Source organism: Peromyscus maniculatus, chromosome 5 (genome assembly GCF_049852395.1).
Source record: "Peromyscus maniculatus bairdii isolate BWxNUB_F1_BW_parent chromosome 5, HU_Pman_BW_mat_3.1, whole genome shotgun sequence".
Classification (NCBI taxonomy): Eukaryota; Metazoa; Chordata; class Mammalia; order Rodentia; family Cricetidae; genus Peromyscus; species Peromyscus maniculatus.
In genome coordinates this window covers 126,522,300-126,544,409 of record NC_134856.1, presented here as the reverse complement: position 1 = coordinate 126,544,409, position 22,110 = coordinate 126,522,300, and the positions used below count along the sequence as shown (strand labels likewise).

At 45.2% G+C, this 22,110-nt stretch overlaps 1 protein-coding gene across 2 annotated transcripts; it reads right to left on the bottom strand.

Moving 5' to 3' along the window:
* Nucleotides 1-78: 78 nt before the first annotated feature.
* Mylip (myosin regulatory light chain interacting protein) lies at nt 79-21,988 on the bottom strand. Of its 2 annotated transcripts, none has more exons than XM_076573258.1 (7): nt 21,671-21,988; nt 20,380-20,570; nt 7,702-7,887; nt 6,134-6,331; nt 5,427-5,591; nt 3,504-3,924; nt 79-1,855 (listed from the first exon to the last, which is right to left on the bottom strand). In XM_076573258.1, exons 1-7 carry the CDS (start codon nt 21,755-21,757, stop codon nt 1,766-1,768), a joined length of 1,338 nt encoding a protein of 445 aa, XP_076429373.1. In that variant the 5' UTR covers nt 21,758-21,988; the 3' UTR covers nt 79-1,765. The 2 variants fall into 2 exon arrangements, with proteins under 2 accessions (XP_076429373.1, XP_076429372.1); XM_076573257.1 differs by having other exon boundaries at nt 3,504-3,930; nt 5,433-5,591; nt 21,671-21,906.
* Between the last annotated feature and the right edge of the window lie 122 nt (nt 21,989-22,110).

Below are 22,110 nucleotides of genomic sequence, written 5' to 3'. Positions count from 1 at the left end.
CACATTTTCAGACCTTGACGTGAGCGCTCACTCAACAGGAAAATGCTTTAAATGACAATGACCATGAGAACACAAATGCCCAGTTCACTTTAAAGTCTTTATTATCCTGAATATAAAAGACAGAAGTCCTCTAGGATATAACAGAGTTTTTTTTTTTTAATGTGGAAACATTATTTTTTTTACAAGTGAAAAAATAAATACCTCTTGGAATAAAGGCTTATATGCTAATATGTGCCATAAAAAAGTAGAGTTTTAATATCTGACAAAATGTCTGTGCAAAGAAACAAATGCATAAACACATTACTGCTACATTAAGGCAATATGAAACGTAGACTCAGAAATCTCAGTAAAGTGACAGTGTAGGTAGGTTTCTAGCTTTCACTTAGCTAGTATTGCACCCGATGAGGTCAGCGAGGTTTCCTGACACCCTAGAAACCCCCCTAGCTCACTAGCTTCCAAAATGCCCAAGTGGGGGTGGAAATATGATTAAGACTATGGGAAGGGAATAAACTAACCCCACCTCTGAAAGATGCAGGGCAGGGGCAACGCAATGACTATGGAAGTATTGACAAGAAAACACGAACAAAGCGAAATCAAACGCACACACAAAGGAGACACTATCTAGAGACCTATGATAAGGCTGTAGAAGGTTTGATCTTCAGGCAAGGCGACACCCATGGGTGCAGCTGGAGTGAGTGCTTAGGGGACGTGAAGAACCGCCTGAGCACACCAGGAGCCTCTCTGGCACTCTTGCCCTGTCTGTCTGTCTGTCTGTGAACTTTCCTTTCCAATCTCCAAATATTCCAACAGCTCAAAAGCCCAGGGAGTGCTTGACTAGGCCATGGAAGTCGTTTAACCAAACTTGTAACATTTTATCACCGAAAGGCATGGGGTGCGGGGTGTGGGAAAAGAAGGGTTAAGAAGTCACCCACGTTGAGTTTCCTGTTTCCTCTCATACACACTGGTTTCAATCTGACAACATGTTAACCCTTGAGAAGTCACAGGATTGCTTTTCAATCTGCTAGCTTTCCAGTCATTCTTGAATGAGTTATAAAGACAGAAATGACATTATAACAAGGACTATTTCTTTAAGGAAACAATTCCTATTAAAAATGTTCAGCGCTCCATGACCATAGAAAAAGAACCAAGGAAATTTTAAAACTCTTATAAAATCTGCTGCCTTGGGAGAAGTTAAGGAGACGTATGACATCATTTCCTAAAAGGTACCCACTGCTGGGCTATGGTACCACTTAACCGACAAAGACTATTTTATCTACTCCTTTACTTGATCATTAAAAAAACCCAAAGTCCAAGAAGGAATGTGTCTGCCCCAGAGCTCTTCCTGGTCACCACTGGGGCTGTTGCTTCTACTCACGGAAGAGGAATATGGCTGCATTCTTGCTTCTCTTTTCTTCTTTGTGTCTGAAAATGTCTCATGGCAGATGGGCGTCGAGAGTGAGATAGTTCCTCACAAGGTTCTTATTCTTATAGTTTACAATACTGCAGCTCATGGGGACCTGGCCTCTCCAGTAGGCGCAGGACTCATTACATGGCAGATTGACTCGTGGGGACATGGCCTGTCCAGTAAGCGCAGGACTCATTAGATGGCAGATTGAGTTGTGGGGACATGGCCTGTCCAGTAGGCGCAGGACTCATTAGATGGCAGATTGAGTTGTGGGGACATGGCCTGTCCAGTAAGCGCAGGACTCATTAGATGGCAGATTGAGTTGTGGGGACATGGCCTGTCCAGTAGGCGCAGGACTCATTAGATGACCGTTAGATTGAGGAGACTGGTATGGGTTGGCAGGTAGACATGTTGGACATGCTCCACACGTGATCTGCAGACTGGACATGACTGGAAAAGAAGCCAACATTGGTTAGAATGTTTGCTGGACCTGGGTCTGGAGCTCAGCCTTGGTACCCACCACACTTAGCTTTCTAGATAAGCTGCCGTTGCGATTTCTAAGCTATCAATTGCTCTGTAACAGGCTTGAATGTTTACACTTTATAAGGATTAAAAATGAGTGTTATGAAAAGACACTCACTGAAGAAAATTACATTTTCTGGCCAACTGTGTGTGTGTGTGTGTGTGTGTGTGTGTGTTGCTCAGAGACCAGTGGTCAGCCTCATGCATTATTTCTCAGATGCTTTCTGCCTCTTTTTGGAGACAGGGTCTCTCACTGGCATGGAGAACACTGATTAAGCTAGGCTGGCTGGCAGATGACCCCCAAGGGTCCTTCCTGTCTCCACCTCCCCAGCACTGGGATTAAGAAGTCAGGTCCCAGTGCCTGGCAGTGCAGAGACTTTATTGGGTTAGCCGGCTCCCCAACCCTTCGGCTAATTTCAGCTTTCCTTCCCGCATGCTGGAGCCATATATACAGGAGAGGTCACTGCTCTTCTGACCACCATGCTAGAGATATGTCTGAGATAGGCCTTAGCTCAGCTATTTTGGGGCCAACATCAGTGGGCAGATGCCCTATGGTCGGTAACAGGTCTCCTCTGGTGGCTTCTTGGCCAGCATACACCCTTCATTGGCCATGAGGGAAGATAGGCACATGGTCAGAATACATGGGCAGGAACAGATAAGCCCAGGACTTGGAGGAGAAACCCCTCCCTGCAGCAGGACAGGCTCCTGAGCTCACTGTCCAGTCGTCAGCGGCTCTGTAACCGTAGCGTGTAAGGACTAGGTGACATGCAGGGCTAGGTTTATGTATGCACACAGTGACGTTTAGCAGAAACTTCTGAGAAGTGAAACCAAGTATAAAATTTATGGTAAGAAGAAATGTAAAGGTGCAAGAAAGAAGACCTGCTATATATGAGTTGCTTTTATTTTTTTGTAGAAAAGTTAGTTTGACTTGCTAGCAGATAACAGCCAATAGAAGAGATTTCTAAAAGTATGAACGGTGATAAAAGGAAATGAATGGGCTGGTGAGATGACTCGGTGGGTAAGGATGCTCGCAACCAAGTCTGGCAAACTCAGTTTGACTTCTGGTACCACATGGTAGAAGGAAAGAATTGACTCCTGCACACTGTCCTCTGACCTCCACATGTGCACTGACACACACACACACACACACACACACACACACACACACACACACACACACAAATGAAGTATAGAAAAAAGATAAATTAATCACAAATAGAGTAAATAGGTCACTGGTAACAATAATGTATGTATTCTTTAACTAGAATTTTAGGCACTAATTCAGACATTCCTACTGTGTGGTGTCAGAATGCAAGAGGCCATGGAAAGTGGAAGAGGCAGGCCTCGATTCTAGTTCTTGCTTTAGCTCCAGGATGCATTAATTTCGTCAGTCTGGACCTCATTTTCGAAACCACATGGTGACAGGAGTGTGCTGATCCCCGTGTTTATAAGGGGCACAATGACTCAGTCACCGAACACAAAGACCTTCCCAGGTGGAGATGGCCGCTTCCCACTCTGTATCGTGTGTGCACCTATTAGACCCCTCTTAGTGGACGGGGGGCCAGGTGAGGCTTACCTGCAGCTGGGCTGCACAGCTCTCGCAGCACACAGTGTGGCCACAGGGGCAGAAGGTGGAGTTGATCTCCTCCTCGCAGCACACCATGCACAGCATGGCCTCCTTCAGCTTGCGCAGCTTCTCCTGCAGCACTCTGGTCTGCTGGCAGCTGAGGCCCTCACAGCTGCTGCAGCTCATGCTGCTGTTGGAGGACTTCAGAGGCGAGCTGGGGGGGCTCTGGTCGCTTCGGGAGACAAGGTCCACAACACCGGCGTTGTACAGAGCCCGCCTGGCGTGGTCGTATACCTCCTTGGATGTTCTTTTGATGTCAAAGACATACTTCTTGCCAAGGTTAATGTTCTCATTGAGAAAGAGAGATGCCAAGTGGCCCTTCAAGTCACGACTGTACTGCATCATGACGGCGCTGGTGACGGTGTCACACCTGAAGGTAAGCGTGGACATCTGATTGAATATTGAGAAGCCTAGGAAGCTTCATAACTCAGACTATCAGATGCTGTTATCAATAAAAACAGTGTATCAACAGACATTCAGTGCTCGGTCTTCTATCTTGTCATTATCATTCATCTATCAATCTATCTTCTATTTATCTATTTATTAATTATCTACTATAATCCATCCATCATCTATCTATCCAGCATCCATCTATCTGCCTACTTATTTATTTGCTTTTAGAGATTTTGTAGGTCCTAGAACTCTCCACGTAGACCAGGATGACCTTTAACTCATAAAGATCCACCTTCCTCTGTCTCTGAGTGCTGCAACTAAAGGCATGTGCCACCACATCCAGCTTTGTTTTTTCTCCCTTGAGACAAGGTATCATGTGACCCAGGCTGGTCTTGAACTATGTTGCCAAGGATGACCTGGAGCTTCATGATCCTCCTGCCTCCACCTTCTGAGTGCTGCTGGGATTACAGACATGTACACCGTGTCCAGTGCATGTGGAGCTTCATGCATGTTAGGTTAGCACTCTATGGACTGAGATACATGCCTTACCAAGACAGTTAATATTCTTGTGTGCATGTCTAAGCTCTTTCCATTTTATATGCTTAGTAGCTCGATGACTCTACCTCTGTGCTTCTCAGGGGTCTCCAAGTACCTCCAAGGAAGCAGCTGTAAATATGGAGATGGGTTTCCACAGCTCCTCCGGGCTGTGAGCTGCCATCTAGCAGTTTGTGGAGGCAAAAGGACATGTCTCTTTGAAGTTTTGGCTTTTACATTAAACATGTCTACAAATTTTCTGTTCTGCTCCATAGTCTATTTTAACATAACAAAATTTGAAGGCTTCCTCTGAACTACATTTTTCTCTTTAATTTTTTCTAAGTATGAGCCTAATCACAACTCAGCTTGAAAGTACCCTCTAGAAGGTAGTTTAAAAATCCTCGCTGTGGCCGGGTGTAGTGGTGCATGCCAGTGATCCTAGAAGTCAGGAAGCCAAGCCTGGAGGACCGCAGATGAGTTTGAGGCCAGCCTGAGGTATGTAGTGAATTTCAGGCTGGCTTTGGACACGCAGTGAGATTTTGTCTTCAAAAACACCAAGTAAAATGAAATTCAACTTAAAAAAAAGTATCCGAGTGTGTAAGGGGTGAGGGCTTAGGACAGGGAAAGACCTGTGCCGCTGTTCTGGGAAAGGACACAGCCACGGCAGAACAGGCCCAAGGACAGGGGTTAGGCTGGGAGGCGGTTGTGGAAGGAAATAAAGTGAGAGCAGAGCAGGAGACTGGAAGTGAAGCACAGGTACACGCCATTCCATGCCGATGAGGGCTCCACCAGCACCGCGAAAGGAAGGCTCAGAGTGGCTATTCTCTCTTATTCCTTCCGTACAAGACTCTCGGACTCAGGGCGAGGAGAAGTCACAGCCACCTGCCAGCCACCTAAATACACTAAGGGGCGACCTAAGCTCAGGAGACGCATGGCGGTACGTGCCTGTAGAACGCGTGCGTTTCCGTGATGGCGCGGTAGAGCCCACTGGCTGCCCGGGTGCTGATCATTTTAAACAGGAGCACGATGCTGTTCCCAGACTCCTTGGTGACGGTCAAGTAGACGTTCTTTCCTGACTGGGTGGCCATTTGTACCACAGGATAAGCTATCCTGAAAGGCAGGAGGAGAAAAGTGAGCAAACACAGAAGGGACAGCTCAGCATGGCGTTGACGTGCCCTTGTAGGCTGCCCGTGACCTGGCCGTGCACCAGACACTCAGCCTGGGGTGTTCTGTGATGATTCTAACTAGTTATACTGATGCAGGACCAGCAGTTGGGGCATGGAAACAAGTGTTGGAGTGCCCTCGGGGTGTGTGTGTGTGTGTGTGTGTGCAGAACCAGATACAGGTATTTATGGCCTGAGCCATGATGAAAAATAATAATTCTGCCACACTAATGTACTTTAAGTTAGCATTTAAGAAATAATTAAATAGTTAAGTCTTGAATGCAATTAATAAATAAATTAAAAATGAATCACTTCATTGATAGAGGTGTCTAGTGATTTTCTGTCCATTTTGTATTTTCAGAAAAAAGCAACAGGTGATAAACATGCTTATGATTGTGCGCATGCATGCGTGCATGTGTGTGTGTGTGTGTGTGTGTGTGTGTGTGTGTGTGTGTGTGTGTGTATGTGTATGTTGAAGACTCAGGTTACCTGTTCATCGGACTAAAGTCATCTTTACAAATTGAGATGCCTTCCGGTCCAACCCCAATGAGGAGTTTCTGTCCTTCACTGTCCCTCACAGCATGCCACTCGACGCCGTAATTCTCCATGGCTGACACGACCTGCAGAACCTGGTACTCTGCAGAAGCCTGGCTGATGCCCTCCAGCTCCTTATGCTTCGCAACAATGCTGTGGAGTATCCAAAGGTGCCAAGTTAGACAGGTCAGTTCATGCGTTCCTTAAAGCTTATATCTCACTAGTGAATTATAGGGATGCGGTCATTTATGGATCACGAAAGCATTTACTGTGAAATACTTCTAAGACACTGTTGGAATCACAACTACGGGGCCAGTGAGATGGCTCATTGGGTAAAGGTGCTTGCTCAAAGCTTGAGTTTGAACTCTGGGACACACAAGATGGAAGGAAAGAACTCACTCTCACCAGCTTTCTTACACACACACACACACACACACACACACACACACACACACACACACCCCACACACAAATGTATTCTTTAAAAAAGATCTCAACAAATATTGAGAACCCATCATTTGGGAATACTGGTAAACTGAAAGGATTATGGAAAAATCACTGAACATACACACTAGACAAATGTGTAGGCTAGATCCCCTCATATATTTATCTACATAGACTTTACAAGTTTCCTGATAGGCTAGCAGCACAGGGGACTGATTAGATTATTTGCAGCTGAAGAAAACATAGATCTATGTTCTCTGTTGTGGCAAGGCAGTCTGAACTGTGGTCCTTGGTGATCTGGTCTCCCAATGTAGCCTTCCCTTGAGTCTGGTCTGGGCTAATGACCGGCTTCTAATGAACAGAAAATGGTGGAAGACCATTGCCTGGCATGAAGCTGTCTTCTGAGATGGAGTCATGAAGGTCTGATTTCTTTCCTGGCTCTTCTCTCTTGCTCTTGGATCACTCACATTGGGTGATCCAGCTACCACACCATGAAAAGGCCCCGACGTCAGACGGCAAGAGAAAGAGGCTGGCCAAGAAGCTCAGGAGTCACCTGGAGCCAGAGGCCTCCCTCAGCTGGGCTTTTAGATGAGACTGACCTCTGGGGCTTGCTCTGCCCTCAAGCCACAGCTGTGTCCCTGCCCATGCATTCTCAGATAACGTCTGTTGGTTTAAGCTGAGTTGGGGGTTAGCTTGTTACACAGGAAGAGGTAACTGAGCCGCCTAAGTTAGGCCTCAGGCTGTAATTCTTCCTGGGATGAAGCAAACACCAATAAACATGCTGGATTTTTATTGTAGGAGATTTACAGATTTAAAAGGTCAGGCACTTTGGAGATCCTTGTTATTTATGGAATTTCATATAAGGGCATTTATCTGCATGGACTGTTATGTATTGGTAAGCTTCTCAAATAAAAGGCACATGAATCTTCTGAAAATGACTGGCTAAACCTGGCAGTGGCCTGCACTCTGCCTCACAAATTCCAAGACAACACCGTAAGTTTCCTGATTCTTATCGAGTCGATGGCTGTGAACACGCATGCTAGCCAGAGTGCACGGCTAGCCTCCGGCAGCGGCCTCACCTGTTCAGGGTCGCGCTGGAGAGTTCCTTCTCACACAGGTCCTCATAGTTGTACTTGGCTGTGTTCTGGTTGTAGTCTCCGAATTTGGTCTGGGCCAGGAGGGCGCTAAGCTCCACTGCCTGCTCTGGGGAGCACTGGAGGTGGCCTGCTAAGAGGGATTCTTTAATGTGCAAGAAAAAGATATGCCTGCAAAAGAAGGAGAGAATGACTGAGGCTTGCTTGGGATAACAGTATCTGAGCCAGCCTTCTGGGCGGGGGTGTGGCTAAGTGTGGCTAAGGGAAAGAATGCCCAGCACTGTTAAAAAAAAAAACAAAACAAAAAAAAAACAAAAAAAACCAACAAAACAACCAAGTTCCACCACCTTTGCAATTTCACACTCAAGTACTTTCTTTTTTAAGCAAAGAGAGCAAGTATAGAGGGGGCGCTCAGCAGATGAGGGAGCTTGCAGCCAGGGCTAAGGACCTGGGTTCTAGTCCTCGGCCCATACAACGGGAGGAGACTCCCCACGAATTGTCTTCTGACGTCTATGTGTGTAGCATGGCAAGCTCCCTCTTCAAATCAGTAAATAAAACGTCAAAAGATGTAAATAACAGAAACAGACCAAGTTAGCATTAGAATGTGTTAAAGGCAATTTAGGAGTCAATTTTGTTTTGTCTGTTTGGTTTGGTTTTTTGAGACAGGGAATCACATAGTTCAGGCTGGCCTCAAACTTGCTATGTGGCTGAGGGTCCTCTTGCCTCTGCACATTATACACATACACAACTCCTCCACTCCGCTGGAAAACCTATCTTGTAAACTTTGACTTTAGGGACAGCAAAAAAGAATGTCCCCCAAATTCTCAGAATCCTACTTCAATGCCCACCTACCAGAGACTTCACCAGCCAGATGACCTTCAGCATGTCAAAGACTATGGACAGAGGACAACCTCAGGTGTCATCCTTGGAAATACCATCCACCTCTGGCAGAGTGTCTCACTGGCCTAGACAGAACTATTGGGCTAGCCTGGTTGGCAAGTGTATGCTTGGCATTTTTTTAATGGGTTGCAGGGATTGAATTCAGATCCTCATGCTTGCCAGACAAGCAGTTCTCGCTGAGCCTTCCTCCAGCCCCTGTCTCAGAGCTCTTCAGACCAAGGTCTGTTCTTACCATCTGGGCCTCCTTGGTCCTACTCACAGCCTAAGAGTGACCAGAGTTTCTGTGACCTGGGGACCCCGCTTCCCTCCAGATTCTGCATCCCACCATCCAAGCTGCTGGCTATCATGGCTCCCAGTAAAAACACTCTATCTTTCTGCTCAAAGTCCTTCACAGGGATGCCCCAGGGTGCCTGAAACCCAGGCTTCCCCACTGGTGGCCTCCAGCCACCACTCCTGTCTCTGTGCTACGCATAGGGACCACCCAGCCTTGCAGCAACCTGTCCCGATGGCCCCTCGCCTGTCCTCTAACTTGGTCACTTTTTGATCTACCTTGCATACGGACCATCTACTTCTGGACTGTGTTATGTAACAAGTTACAACTTCGAGCTTCTTTAGCTAGCTGCACCTGGGCTGGCTTAATTGCCTCTAACATCAGAGAGCTCCATAAATGCATGTAAAACACCATGCATCTGTGTTATTTTATATTGCAGTTTTGCTCTGAGCCTACACTAAGTACATGCAACATTAAATTCTACATTTACTACAAGGTATGCATGCCACAGAAATTCCTGGGAAAATCCAGATATTGTTTTTTATTGTCCAAAATCCTGAAGTTGTTATCTGAGTCACCACAGAGGTTAGGCGATACAACTTATCTCTGGCATATGTGAAGTTTTAACTTTCTTTGATGACTTGTGGCAGCCTCTCGCAGGTGCTAGAAAAACACAATCATGAATTCTAGCCATTGGTGAGGTCCCAGACCCTGTGTAAGGCCAGCTTCTCACTCTCCCAGCCCTCCACAGGGCCTTCACTTTTGTACCACACCTTGCCTTTCAAGGGATGAGTGTAGTGGGTAGCCATTCCAGCTTTGACCTGGAAGTCCAACCCCCATTGAGGCTTCGGTAACTGTTACGCCTACAAGGCGGGGCCAAGAGAGAACCCTGAAGACCTGAGACCCGGATGGGCCGGCTCTCTTGGTTCCTGGGCCCTGGATGCTGGAGGTAGACCGAGCAGAGTTCTCCAGAGAACACTGCCGGACTGCGCCTTACCCAGACCCTGTAAACTAGTCCTTCACTTGTGAGTTACCCCACAAAATAAACCTGCCTTTTAACTACGTGGAGTGGCCTTAATAATTCCACCAATAGATGAGCATGAGAAAGGTAAGAAAGGAATTAGGGCAATAGCGGTGACAACCCCAAGGGACTGTGTTAAGGACCTCACATCATCAGGCCGACAAGGTCCATTTCTCTTCCTTAACTGAGGACTAGTCATTTAGTCTTTTGCACATTCAGTAATGATAAATGTTTAAAATGATGAGACAGCCTTAAACGGTTCAGTTTCTTCCTAAGATTCGTAGTAGCATTCAAAGAGAACAGACACCGCTTTTATTAACCCAGACATCTGGTAGTCTTTAAAGTATTTCTTCCATACTGCTAAGCTGAGAAAGAGGCCCTGCTGGGGCCAGGGAATTATCACAGGAAAAAAACTGCTTTTAAAATAGCTACACAGCTAGCTGGTGTGGTGGCACACACCTTTAATCCCAGCACTCCGGAAGCAGAAGCAGGCAGATTTCTGTGAGGTTAGGCCAGCCTGGTCTACATAGTGAGACCCCCTTCTCAAAAGGAAAAAAAAAAATGAATAAGACGCTATCAGAGGGTGCAAGTCCATATTCTCACAAAACCCTGCTGTTGCTCACAGGGAAAATGGACTCTTGATGTACCTCTGCCCGTTCAAGCACAGGATATATTTTCAGGAGCCTGCAGTCCGAATCTATGCTTACACTCAAGAAGAAACCATGTGCCAAAAGATTTTAAGATTAGCACCGCAAACTGAGCCTTCGCAATTTAATTACTGTGAATGTAAAGGTCTCTTTTGACTTATTTTCCTAGCATGAAGTTTGAAACTGCTTCCTGCTTTATTAAACAGTACGGAGAGCTGCCAAAGACGACTTTTCAAATTTATTCAATTTCTTTTTCCAAATTCTCTACGCCTACTTCTGGAGGGACAGCCGCCAAGAGCAGAGCAAAGGAACGGAATGGAACGGAACAGCAACCCAACGTAAACAGGTGGCCAGGAGCCTAGAGCAATGCCATCCTTCCCCAGGAGTGGGTGAGAACTGGAACAATGGCCTGGGGGCGGGGCACACTGGGGTGCTCCAGCAGGGAGGCTGAACTGTGCTCAGAGCCCAGCAGGCACAAGCACTCCTGCTCACAGTCCACGCAGACCTCTTCCTGTAGGCCGCAGTTTTCATGGCTTTACGGCCGCCTTTCATTCCAAGTCAATAAAGATTTGTCACACACTGCCTCTGTGCCCCGCCCCACATTGGGGTTATGGGATGGACACATCTGTCTGATAGTTGTTTTTTTTTTTTTTTTAGATGGAACACACAGTCTTTGGAGGAAAGGAACGGAATGTATCTCATCAAAACAACCCCAGTCACAGATTGGCTTCTGGGTGACAAGGGTCCAGGCACCAGTGTCAAGGAGCAGGGGTGGCCAATGTCACCAAGCCTGCTGAGCTATCACAAGACTCATCAGTGTGCTCTTTCCAAGAGGGAGGGTGGCAGTGCTCAAAACCATGTTTCCAAAAGGGAATTCAGTAAGGGCTCAGGATTTGGGTGGCTTTGATGTAGGATGAATTATTAATAGTTTCTCACCTTAACTATCTGCCATATAACTATTTTTTTTTAATGAAAGGGGTAAAAGGTTACAAATAATATGAAACAAATAGATAGAGTCAAAAAAGTCAAGCCTGTAGAGAATAATTTTTAAAAGTATATCTCACAAGTGGATAATCTATCTAGTTCCATATATATTACAGCATGGAATCACACACAAAAGGCTTTGAAAAATACCTACTTTGTTTTGGCAAATGCCTATGAATACATTCTATGGACATAAGCTCATACTACATTTTCTATGTATTCCTATGGTTATACTTGGAAATTAATTTTTCAAGTTTTAACCAGTTACAAAGAACATGGTTATTTCCAATATGGCCACACTGTGGGGCCCAGGGTGCATTATTCTAGCCAAGTCCGATATTTGTTTCATAGATACAAATGAAGTCACACATGCTATAAAAATAGGGTGAGGGGCTGGAGGAATGCCTCAGTGGTTAAGAGCACCAGCAGCTCTTTCAGAGGACCAGGGTTCAATTCTCAGCATCTACATGGTGGCTCACAACCATCTATAACTCCAGTTCTGGTGGATCTGAAGCCATCTTATAGCCTGTGGGCAGTGGCACTCATGTGGTGCACAGATACAGACATGTAGGCAAAACATGTAGGCAAAACACCCATATACAAAGTAAAAATAAAATTTTTTAAATTGGGCAAAATTTGAGATGTCAAATTTTAATTTTGAAAAGGAAGCAAAATCTTTAAAAAATTGCATTTACTTATTCACTTTATTGTATATGTTTGGGTGAGCGCCACAGTTTATTTTTGGAACTCAAAGGGCAAATTGTGGGAGTCAATTCTTTCCTTCCACCATGTGGGTCTCAGGGACTGAACTCAGACCAGGTTGGTGGCAGGCATCTTTATCCTAAACTCATACCAGGTTGGTGGCAGGCATCTTTATCCACTGTGCCATCATATGGTCATGAAGCACTTACTCTTAATATATTTTTGCTTCAAAATTCCTCAATAATTTCTCTTTTAAAATCCATGCCTTTTCAGGGGCCAGAGAGATGGCTCAGCAGTTAAGAGTTCTTGTTGTTCTTACAGAAGACAAGGATTTGGTTCTCTGGGCACCAAGCATGCTTGTGGTGCACATACATACATATATACATACATGTAGGCAAACACTCATACACATAAAATTAAACATTAAAAATTTTTTAATTAAAAAAATAAAATCCATGCCTTTTCATAGTGTTAATAACAGGAACCATTTATCTTGAGGCTTGTGATCAGAGGACTCTCTTGTCTGAACACTAACCATTTCACAGAAATACCCTCTAGTACTCATAACAGAACTTTCCAGAAGCTCATTGAAAGCTCATTGTATGGGTGATGTTCGAATGCTTGTTCCCCAGTTGAAGAACTGTTTGCCTTGTTGGAGGAGGTGTGTCACTGAGGGCTTGGACTTTGAGGTTTCAAAAGCCTATGGCATCACCCAGTTAGTGTGTTCTCTCTGTCTCTCTCTCTCTCTGTATCTCTGTCTATCTGTCTGTCTGTCTCTCTCTCTCTCTCTCTGTATCTCTCTATCTCTCTTTGTGTCTCTCTGTCTCTGTCTCTCTCTTTGCCTGCTACTTGCAGATCAGGATGTAAGTTCTTAGCAACTGCTCCAACACCATGCCCGCCTGCCCACTGCTACGATGGACATGGAATTGTGGAGATCTCAAACTGTCTTTAATAAGTTGCCTTGGTCATGGTGTTTTGTCACGACAACAGAAGGCAACTAGGACAGTCACTGTTGGGCACAACCCCCTAGTAATCTTGCCAGTTGTACCACTTTGAAGAGTTTTTGACAACAAATGTAAGATAACTAGATTCAGCCTCATATTCCAAATGCAAGTAATGAACCCAACACATCTTTAGGATGGCTAACTAGTTATTTTCAAAACCCCAGTTGCCAACAACTGAACCATAATTTCCCCTGAAGTGCATGCATGTGAAGTATTGTCTGGACTGCCATTCACCTCAGGCAGACCCCATTACGATCACACATCCCATCTCCGTCCAATGAGTCACTTAACTGCATAGGTTTATTTTAAACCAAACCCTGACTGCCAAGTTCTATTTAAAAATGACCAAAAACAGAAATTGCTATGAGAGTTTTTTGTTTCAAATCTTATAACATTCTCATAAAATCAGTTCAGGATGGAATATAGGTCTATATGTAAACGTTAACACCATACTGGCTTGAGAACCAAACCAAAGAGTATCTTTATGACTAGGGAGTAGACAAGGCTTTTCAGAACATAGTGAATAGATTCCAGAAAGAAAAAAAGAATAAATTAGACCTCACCAAAATTAAAAACTCCTACTCACCAAAAGGCATGAGGAAAACAGGCAAGCCACAGGGGGAACATATATTTATAAAACTCAGATTTCACAATGAACTGGTATCTAGGATACATAAAGAATGTGGACAGCTCAGGAGTAAAGGCGAACGATCAAAATGGGTGACTTGGACATTTCACCAAAGGAGATGCAGGAAAGGCCAATAAGCACATGTAAATCTGACAGACATCATTAATCATCGGAGAAATGCAAATTAAAACCACAACACTCCACCACCATGTATCCACCAGAAGGCTGGCAGGGATGTGGAGACACTCGGTTTTCTTACATTCTTTGGGAGAGTAGGAGTTTGGAACAGTACATATGCTGTGGGGAAAGGTCTGGCAGTGACTTCCACAACTAAACAGTCATACCACGACCCGGCTATTGTAGTCTCGGGTATTTACTCAGGGAAAATGAAAACACATGTGTCTACAAGAAAGAAAGAAACAAAAGCTTGTATTAGAATGTTCATAGCAGCTTTATTCATAGAAACAGGCGCTCATCATTAGGACTGGATCAACAACAGTACGGAATACTATCCAGGAGTCGAAAGAAACAGAGCAGGCTGGTATTTAACTCAGAGTACTGGCCTAGAATGTTCAAGGCTCTGTTCAACCCCAGCATATAACAAAGCAAAGAAAGAAAGAAAACAGAACGAAGAACTAGAGAAAACGCCACAGATACACGCAGCAGTGTGAAAGGACCCCAACAAAATCTATGATGGATAAAAGGCGGCAGACATGAAGCAGGACCCACTGGATGGTTCCCGTGCAGACAGCTGAACGGGTACAACAAATCTAGCATGGAAAAGCACAGGGCTGACAGGGCCGTCAGGAGGCAGAGGTGGGCAGTGTGGGCTGAGCGCAGAAACATGAGGACTTCTAAGATGATGGATGATGCACTGTTCTTCATCTCGGCTGAGGGGTTGTTTAAACATGTACCCATTGAGTCTCAGTAAGAGAGATAATTAGGCTTTATGTTTTACCCTATGTAAATTTTAACTTTAGAAAAAAAAGAACCAAATGCAAGCAGTAAGTTCTACTAATGATAAGCACACTATAGTATTTATAAGGAAGGGTACTTACACATGACCTGTTGAAAAGTGTATGAAAAAAACAGTTGATGGATAGTTGGAGGGGCTGATAAATGATTAACTATATAATAAAGTAGGCACATTAAACTTAATAGTAGGATCTAGGGAGCCTATATGGGTGTTCATGGTAGAAACCCTCACCTTTCCTCCGTGTTTGAGAGTTCTAGGAGGTTCAGAATGGCAGTGTACTAAAAGCTCCAGCTCTATCAGACCACCAGGCCTCCCTCACGGAGGGCTTACAGTTGAGCAACCTGTCAGGGGCAGATAACTATCAGAGAGCTATTAAGTCAGGTCCCTCCCTGGGCTCAAGGGGATCTTTTTCAAGCCCCAAAGGGAACCACTCTGGAAGATGTTCTTCCTTGAACCCTAAAGCAGTTCAGACATGAGGACTGTCGTAGAGAGGCTTCCAGCCTGGAGGGCTCACAGCCTGTGCCGGGAGAATACTGGAACTTAAAAGCACAGAGTCTGTGCTTCTAAAGAATGTCCTCACCCATGGCAATAGGTGCCTGTGTGGGCAAGCTGTCAGTCTCTGGTCTCTGCATGCACATGTATGGACATGTGCACCTGCACACTCACATACATACATCACATGCATAAAACATACTCCCACTCACAAAATGAATACATGAAATACCACTTTTTAAAAGTGCTTTTTGAATACTTCAAATAGATGTACAGGCTGAAGGCGCCCAAATGAGAGTTCCTTGGCTAAAATTAAACACCCCACAGCAATGCAAATACCCCTTAGTTTTGGCAAAAAGAAAAACTTTAGGATTCAGAAATTCAATTTATAATTTCTTTGGAAATAATGTATATGTATGCTTTTACTTTTTGTTTGTTTAACTTTCTTGTAAAGTGAAAACAGATAAGAGAGTAGAGAAAAGAAAGAAAGGAGACAGGGAAAGGTAGGGATGGGAGAGGGAGGCTGATTCTGCCATCCCATATACAGTATAAAGAACATAAATAAACCTTTTTTAATAGATACATGAGTCTTCACAATTGACACACAGTGCCTGCAGTTGTGACATCGTGTAGAATGTACTCACTCTTAATCATGCAGAGGTAAATTATGTAATCAGCCTTTACCATCACAGACAACCTTAAGAAGGACTTGGAACATGACTTACAGACCCTGGCTAGGGCCAGTCTGACTGGTCCTGAATTGGTTTGAAAACACCACATCTTGTTTGCTTTGAGTTTATCTGTGACTTTGGCTCTGTGAGCTTTTTTTGGTTTTGTTTTGAGATTTCATTTATTATTATTTTTTATTTTATGTGCATGAGTGTTTTGTCTTCATTTATGTATGTATGTGCACCACATGCATATCTGGTGCCCTCAGAGACAGAAGAGGGAGTTGGATTCCTGGAAATTGAGCTATAGGTGGTTGTGAGCCACCATGTGGATGCTGGGAGTCAAACTGGATCCTTTGCAAAAGCAACCAGTGTTCAAACCACTGAGCCATCTCCAGTTCCACATTTGTAAATTCGTATTTATTGCTTAACAAGATAGTTACACAGTGTACACTTGATAAGAGTCTGAGAATCCATTACTGATCAATTTTGATGGAATTTGCATTATTGGAGTAACTGACAATGAACAGAAGTTGCTGTAATGTTACAAGTACATTAATGCTCTAAAAGAAAGACTGGCGATATCCTGGGAGAATTCAGTCTCCCAGGCAGTGCTAGGGAAGGCATTCTAGAAAGATGTGACATGTTGGGGTTAGGAATCAGGGAGAGATTTAATCCTTGCTGCCCTAACTCAGAAATCTTGAGGAAATGTCATGTCCAAGACTACAGCATTTCTCTGAACGTTCGGTTCAACACTCATGGAGTGTTGAACTGGGGCTATTTTCTAGGAGGAAAAAAAAATCCAGAGTTGGTTAACCTTAACTAAACTGGAGTTGGTTAACCTTAACTAAACTGGACTGTTCTGAATGGAAACCACAGAGCTCTGAAAATGTGGCCAAGCCAGGAGAAACATAAAGACCCTGCCAGCAGGGGATGGTATAATCACCACTGTGGAAACGAAACGTGAGCTTCCCTCATCTCCAGTTTGGAAAATGTTGGCAAAATTCACTGTGAAGAACTGAGAGCCCCTGAAAGGCAGGAGTTTCTACTAAGATGATTATTATTTCAGATTTATTTCCAGAGCACATTAATTTGTTTCCCCGTTCATTTCGATCCACAGCATGGCAAACATCTGCTGAAAATACCTGTTGTCTCCATCTGTAAACCATGCCAGCCAGCTGAACAAAACTGTCCTTATAGTCAGGCCCCCATTCAAGAGCAAACGGAATAATCTCGGTAGGATCACCAAATCTAAAATTAAGCCTAAAACCAGATTAGCCCGATCTACCTAACTAAGATAGCATTTGAAGCAAGCCTGCCTCAGAGAAATGGCTTCTTCCTGGACCCCAGGGTCCCCCAATGGAACCAAGACCTCCCTGCCTGCACCCCTTAGCAGTCATCCTGGTCTGGTGCTAAGTGGTATATTAATAGCCTGTGTACATTGAACTTGCTCTACTACGACACACTGCTTAGTGGTCTACAGAGGGCAACTCTGCCCAGTTATTTCCTATTAATGAAGTGTCCAGGCCCCCTCAGTACACTAAATGCACCCTCATGGCTTACCTCAGTAAAGCCATCTCTTAAAACTGAATTGTCAAAGCTGTATTCACTCACTATACAGAAAAGATCTACAGTAGAATCATAGCCTTTAACATAATATTTTATAACAAACCACAGGACATCAAAAAGTTTGTCAACAGGCTTTTTTTTTTTTTTTTGCTAGTACCACATAAAAGTAAAAAAAAAAATAGTTTTGTTCTTTAGTACTATGATAAAAAAACAACTAATGGTAGGCAGCTGGAGAGACATCTCAGCAGTTAAGAGGACTTGCTGCTCTTTCAGAGGACCCAAGTTTGAGTCCCAACACTTACATGGTGGATCACAGCCTTGTGTAATTCCAGTCTCAGGGAATCCAATGCCCTCTTCTACCTCCTCAAGCACCAAATGGTGCACAGGTACACATGCAAGCAAAACCCATACACTTAAATAATTTAAAAAATATTAGATTGGACCTAGCACAACTTTTGACATCCTAATTAAAGGGTACAAATGCCAATTAGATATTACTTTATGAAGATATTAAAACTGACTGGTCATCAGCCTTGGGCATTTTCTTAAAAGTTTTCTATTTCAGATAACTCTACAAAGCTATGCAAAATTCACCAACGTAATAAAAGTAATCAAAGGTTTATACAACATTACCCTCCCTGTCCCCACTTCCTTATCCTAACTGGGGCTTTGGGTTGGTTAGGCAAGCACTCAACCACTAAGCTGTGTTCTCAACTGTCATTTTACCTTTTATGTTGACACAGGGTTTCACTAAGTTCCCCAGACTAGACTCGAACCCTTGCTGTAGCCCAGGCACAACAGAACTTGTAATCTTTGCTTCTGTCTCCCTCCCAGGCATCTGGGATTATAGGCCTGCTGCCGGGACCAGCTTACACTCACCCTTCTATGGGATTTCTAAAAAGAATGAAAATCAATTGAAATATCTAGTTGAACTAGGAAGGTACATACTTTGAGCGCCATTAGCTATAAATCCCAAGAGTCAAAGACAACTGAGTCAATAATGGAAAAAAAATAAAAAACCAATGTAGGCAATTTGATTCAAGTACTAATTCATAAACGTCTCTTTCTTACATGAATAAAGTAGATTTGATAATAGGTATTGACCCAATTACAGGAGCGTGTGCGTAGGTAGAGACCATCTCATAGTCCATCATAAAGCAGGAACACATTCTCAGTACACATTTATCATGCTATTATCCTTCCACGATTTAAACAAAGTATTTGCTGTTCCAAGTTTTGGCTGATTTCAAAACTAAATTTGTTTCACTAGAATTGGGTTGCACCTGGAAGCCCTGAAATCACTGCAGTACCACAATACCACTGTTGCCAAAAAATAAAATAAATAAATAAAAATAAAGGCCAATGCTGGGTCATATATTTTTTTTTCTTTTCCTGAATTTAGGAAGCTTTTGCAAATCAGATTTTTTAAAAAAAAGATGTGGGCCAGGGAGCTGGCTCGAGGGTAAGACGTCTGCTGCTGAGCCTCCCAGCCAGAGTGTGATCTCTGGTACCCACAGAGTGGAGGAGAGAACCAATTCCTGAAAGAGACGCTGTCACCTCCACAGGCGTACAGGTGTGTGTGCATGCACAGGCGTGTGCTCCAGCGCACATACATACAGATACAGAGTAAAAGTTAAAAAAAGACAGAGCCTCTTGTGACTAACAGAGACAGCTCAGCATCTATAAGCATGCCTTTACATGAATAGTGGTAAGGTATTTTCAGAAACACTAAAAATTCACTATGCCAGTGTCCTTCATAAACAAAATCTCTCTCAACCTTTAACGAGCCACGGCAAGGCAAAGGAGCTATTTCAAATCGAAACGATGGTATTTTAAAATGTTTCCACCATTTGTTTGGTAAATAAAAAAAACAGGGCATGTTAAAATCTCCCTGAGGATCCTGTTCCCTGGTTCTGAGTAATCTACAGAATCGCATTTTTCACATGCATGGCACTTTTCCAAGCCACAGGAGTATGGAAAACATCAGTGCTGGGATCCAAAGTTTGCTGTGCTTTCAAAAGCAATCATTTTCCTTTTTTCAAGATGCCACTGTAGGTCTCTTGCACTTCAGTAATAAATATTAAACATCACTTTGCTATTTTGGTTCATCTTTGAGAAAAGCATTAGTCAGACCAGAGGGAAACACTATGTTTTTTTTTGGTTTTTTTTTTTTTGTCATTTGAAGAAGGAGACTACACGCTTCAGATGTCTACCATGGCTGGTGGCCCTTATTCTAACAAGGAGGGAAAAAAAATCTAATGCCCAACGGTCATGTTTAATATATCTGCAGGCTGGAATTCAGTTACAGTGGCCTTCAAAGAGTCCTTTTATTAAGTTTTCGCGAAACTTAAAAAAGTTTTAAAATCTGCAGGAGGCCAGACAGAGCACTCGCGCTACACACTGTAATCTGACACTAGGCTGAAGACTGACCAAGTTTAAGTAACCCAAGAGGAACTGTTTCCTGCTTTCGGTTAGAACAGCCGACAATGACCTGTAGTAACACTGCTGAGGCGGGGTTACTAGCGGGCAGTAGATGTTGCTGTCAGGAAGTTGGTGTCTGGGGTTTTCTTTTTCTTTTGTAAGAAGTCAACCCCGCTCTCCCATTAATAGTATGGAGCCCAGAAAAACCAAAACAAGGGATGGAAAACCCACCCAGGCCATCTGTGCTTTGCAAAACAAATTTAAGTTTTTCCCGAACTTCCTCTGCACGATGCCCGGGAACATCTCTGGAAGGCATGACAGTCCCTTCTAAGTGGAACCAGAGGTATACTTGGCATTGGTTTATTTCTGCCTCACTTTACCTTGTCTGCTCCTGTAGGATGAGATGGGGCTCCACAAAGAACTTGACTCTCAGTTTGAGCCGGTAAGGTGCCAGCCCGTCCATCTGCTGGGAGATCCGGTTTCTCAGATTCAGCCATAAGCTTTCACCTTTGCTGCCGGTGAACTGCAGTCCAAAATAATCAACTTCTATGATCCCCAATCGCCGACACACCTAAAAGCAAAGGTAGCCAGTGTAAGCAATGCACACTCAAGGGCCCCATCTGAGAGAAGGACAGCCACCTACTTGGACCTTGTTATAACTCCGGTTCTACCTTGTAATAACTCCAGTGGTAGAATGGGAAAACAAGGTTTTAAGGTACTAGCAACGCCCAAAACCAGCGCTCACAGGAGGAGCGCTCAGCCTTGCTTGGATATTTCTAGGGTCTGGCCAATTGCACAGGGAAAGGAGGCCCCCAAAACAGACTTCCCAAAAGCCTGAGAAGGAAGACTCCAAGGGTATTTTCTTTCTTACTCCAATCGCTGGAATCCCCTCCACCAGCACCATCTGCACAGCTGATTTGGCAGCTTATTATCTGGACAGTTTTAACCATCTGGATTCCAAAAACACAAACACATTGGGGAAGCATGCCACAAGTGTCAGCTAAGCCTTACAAGTGGCTTTCCAGTCAGCTCAGGTCTACAGGTCCCGAAGGCACAGTGTTTCAAGGGGATCAAATGTGTCTGCCATATCCACCATGCAAATACGCTCAGAGCCTTAGTCACACTAAAGAAAACACACGTGTAAAGACCCCAAGCAGGAGACGACCAGAACCGTTCCCCGCAAATTAGCCAGGATACTCAGGAGCTCCAGCAAGCCCGGAGTGTCAGGTGAACTCTCCTTCTGAGAAGCGGGTTGAGACCTGGGCCCACCTGGTCAGCTAGGGAACCCCGGAGCCCCCGACTGCCTGCAGCCACCTCATCTCGGGACGTGGGTGGCGCTGCCGGGCTTTGCGAGGACCCCACCGACGGCATCACGCACACACCTGCGGCAGGTGTGCCGGGCCACCTTCTTTAGAGAAAAGTGCCGGGGTAAGGGACAGGGTTGCAGCTCCCGGCAGTGTCCTGGTTCCCAGGCCCGGGATCCCCCCACCATACGCGTTCTCTACTCCCCCACCCCACCCCCGCCGCCCGCGGGGAGGAGGAGGAGGCTGGAGCCTGGCGTCCGGGGCGCGCTCCGCGGGCCGCTGCTGCAACGTCGCCCGGCTCCTGAGGACCAAAACCCCAGGCTTCCCGGGGACAAGCGGGGATCCCCTTTCCGATCGTCGCCCTCACCTGGTTGAGACAGTCCTCGCCGTTGGCTTTTGCCTCCACCTCCACCTCCATCAGCACTGCGTCCGGCCTCGTCACATAGCACAGCATGGCTGGGGCCGCCGCCACCGCCGCCACGGCCGCTTCTTCTCGGGTGTACGCCGGGGCTGTCGCCCCACTGTAATCGCTCTAAGTCGGCTCCGGGCTCCGTGGGGAAGGTGAAGCGGTGCGGCCGCCTGCCCTGCACCCCACGCAGCCCGCCGCTCGCGTCCCCGCCACCCCCGCGACAGCCGGCTCCCGGGTGCTCCACGGCCGCGCCGCTCGGACAGCCCGACTGCTTGCGCCGCGACAGGCACGCGCATTTTATAGCGGCCCCGCCCCCTCCGGCGCCGGCCTCCGCCAATCACGGCGGAGTTGCCCCTCCTCCCCAGCCCCGCCAGCCAATACGTAGCTCCGGTAGTCCG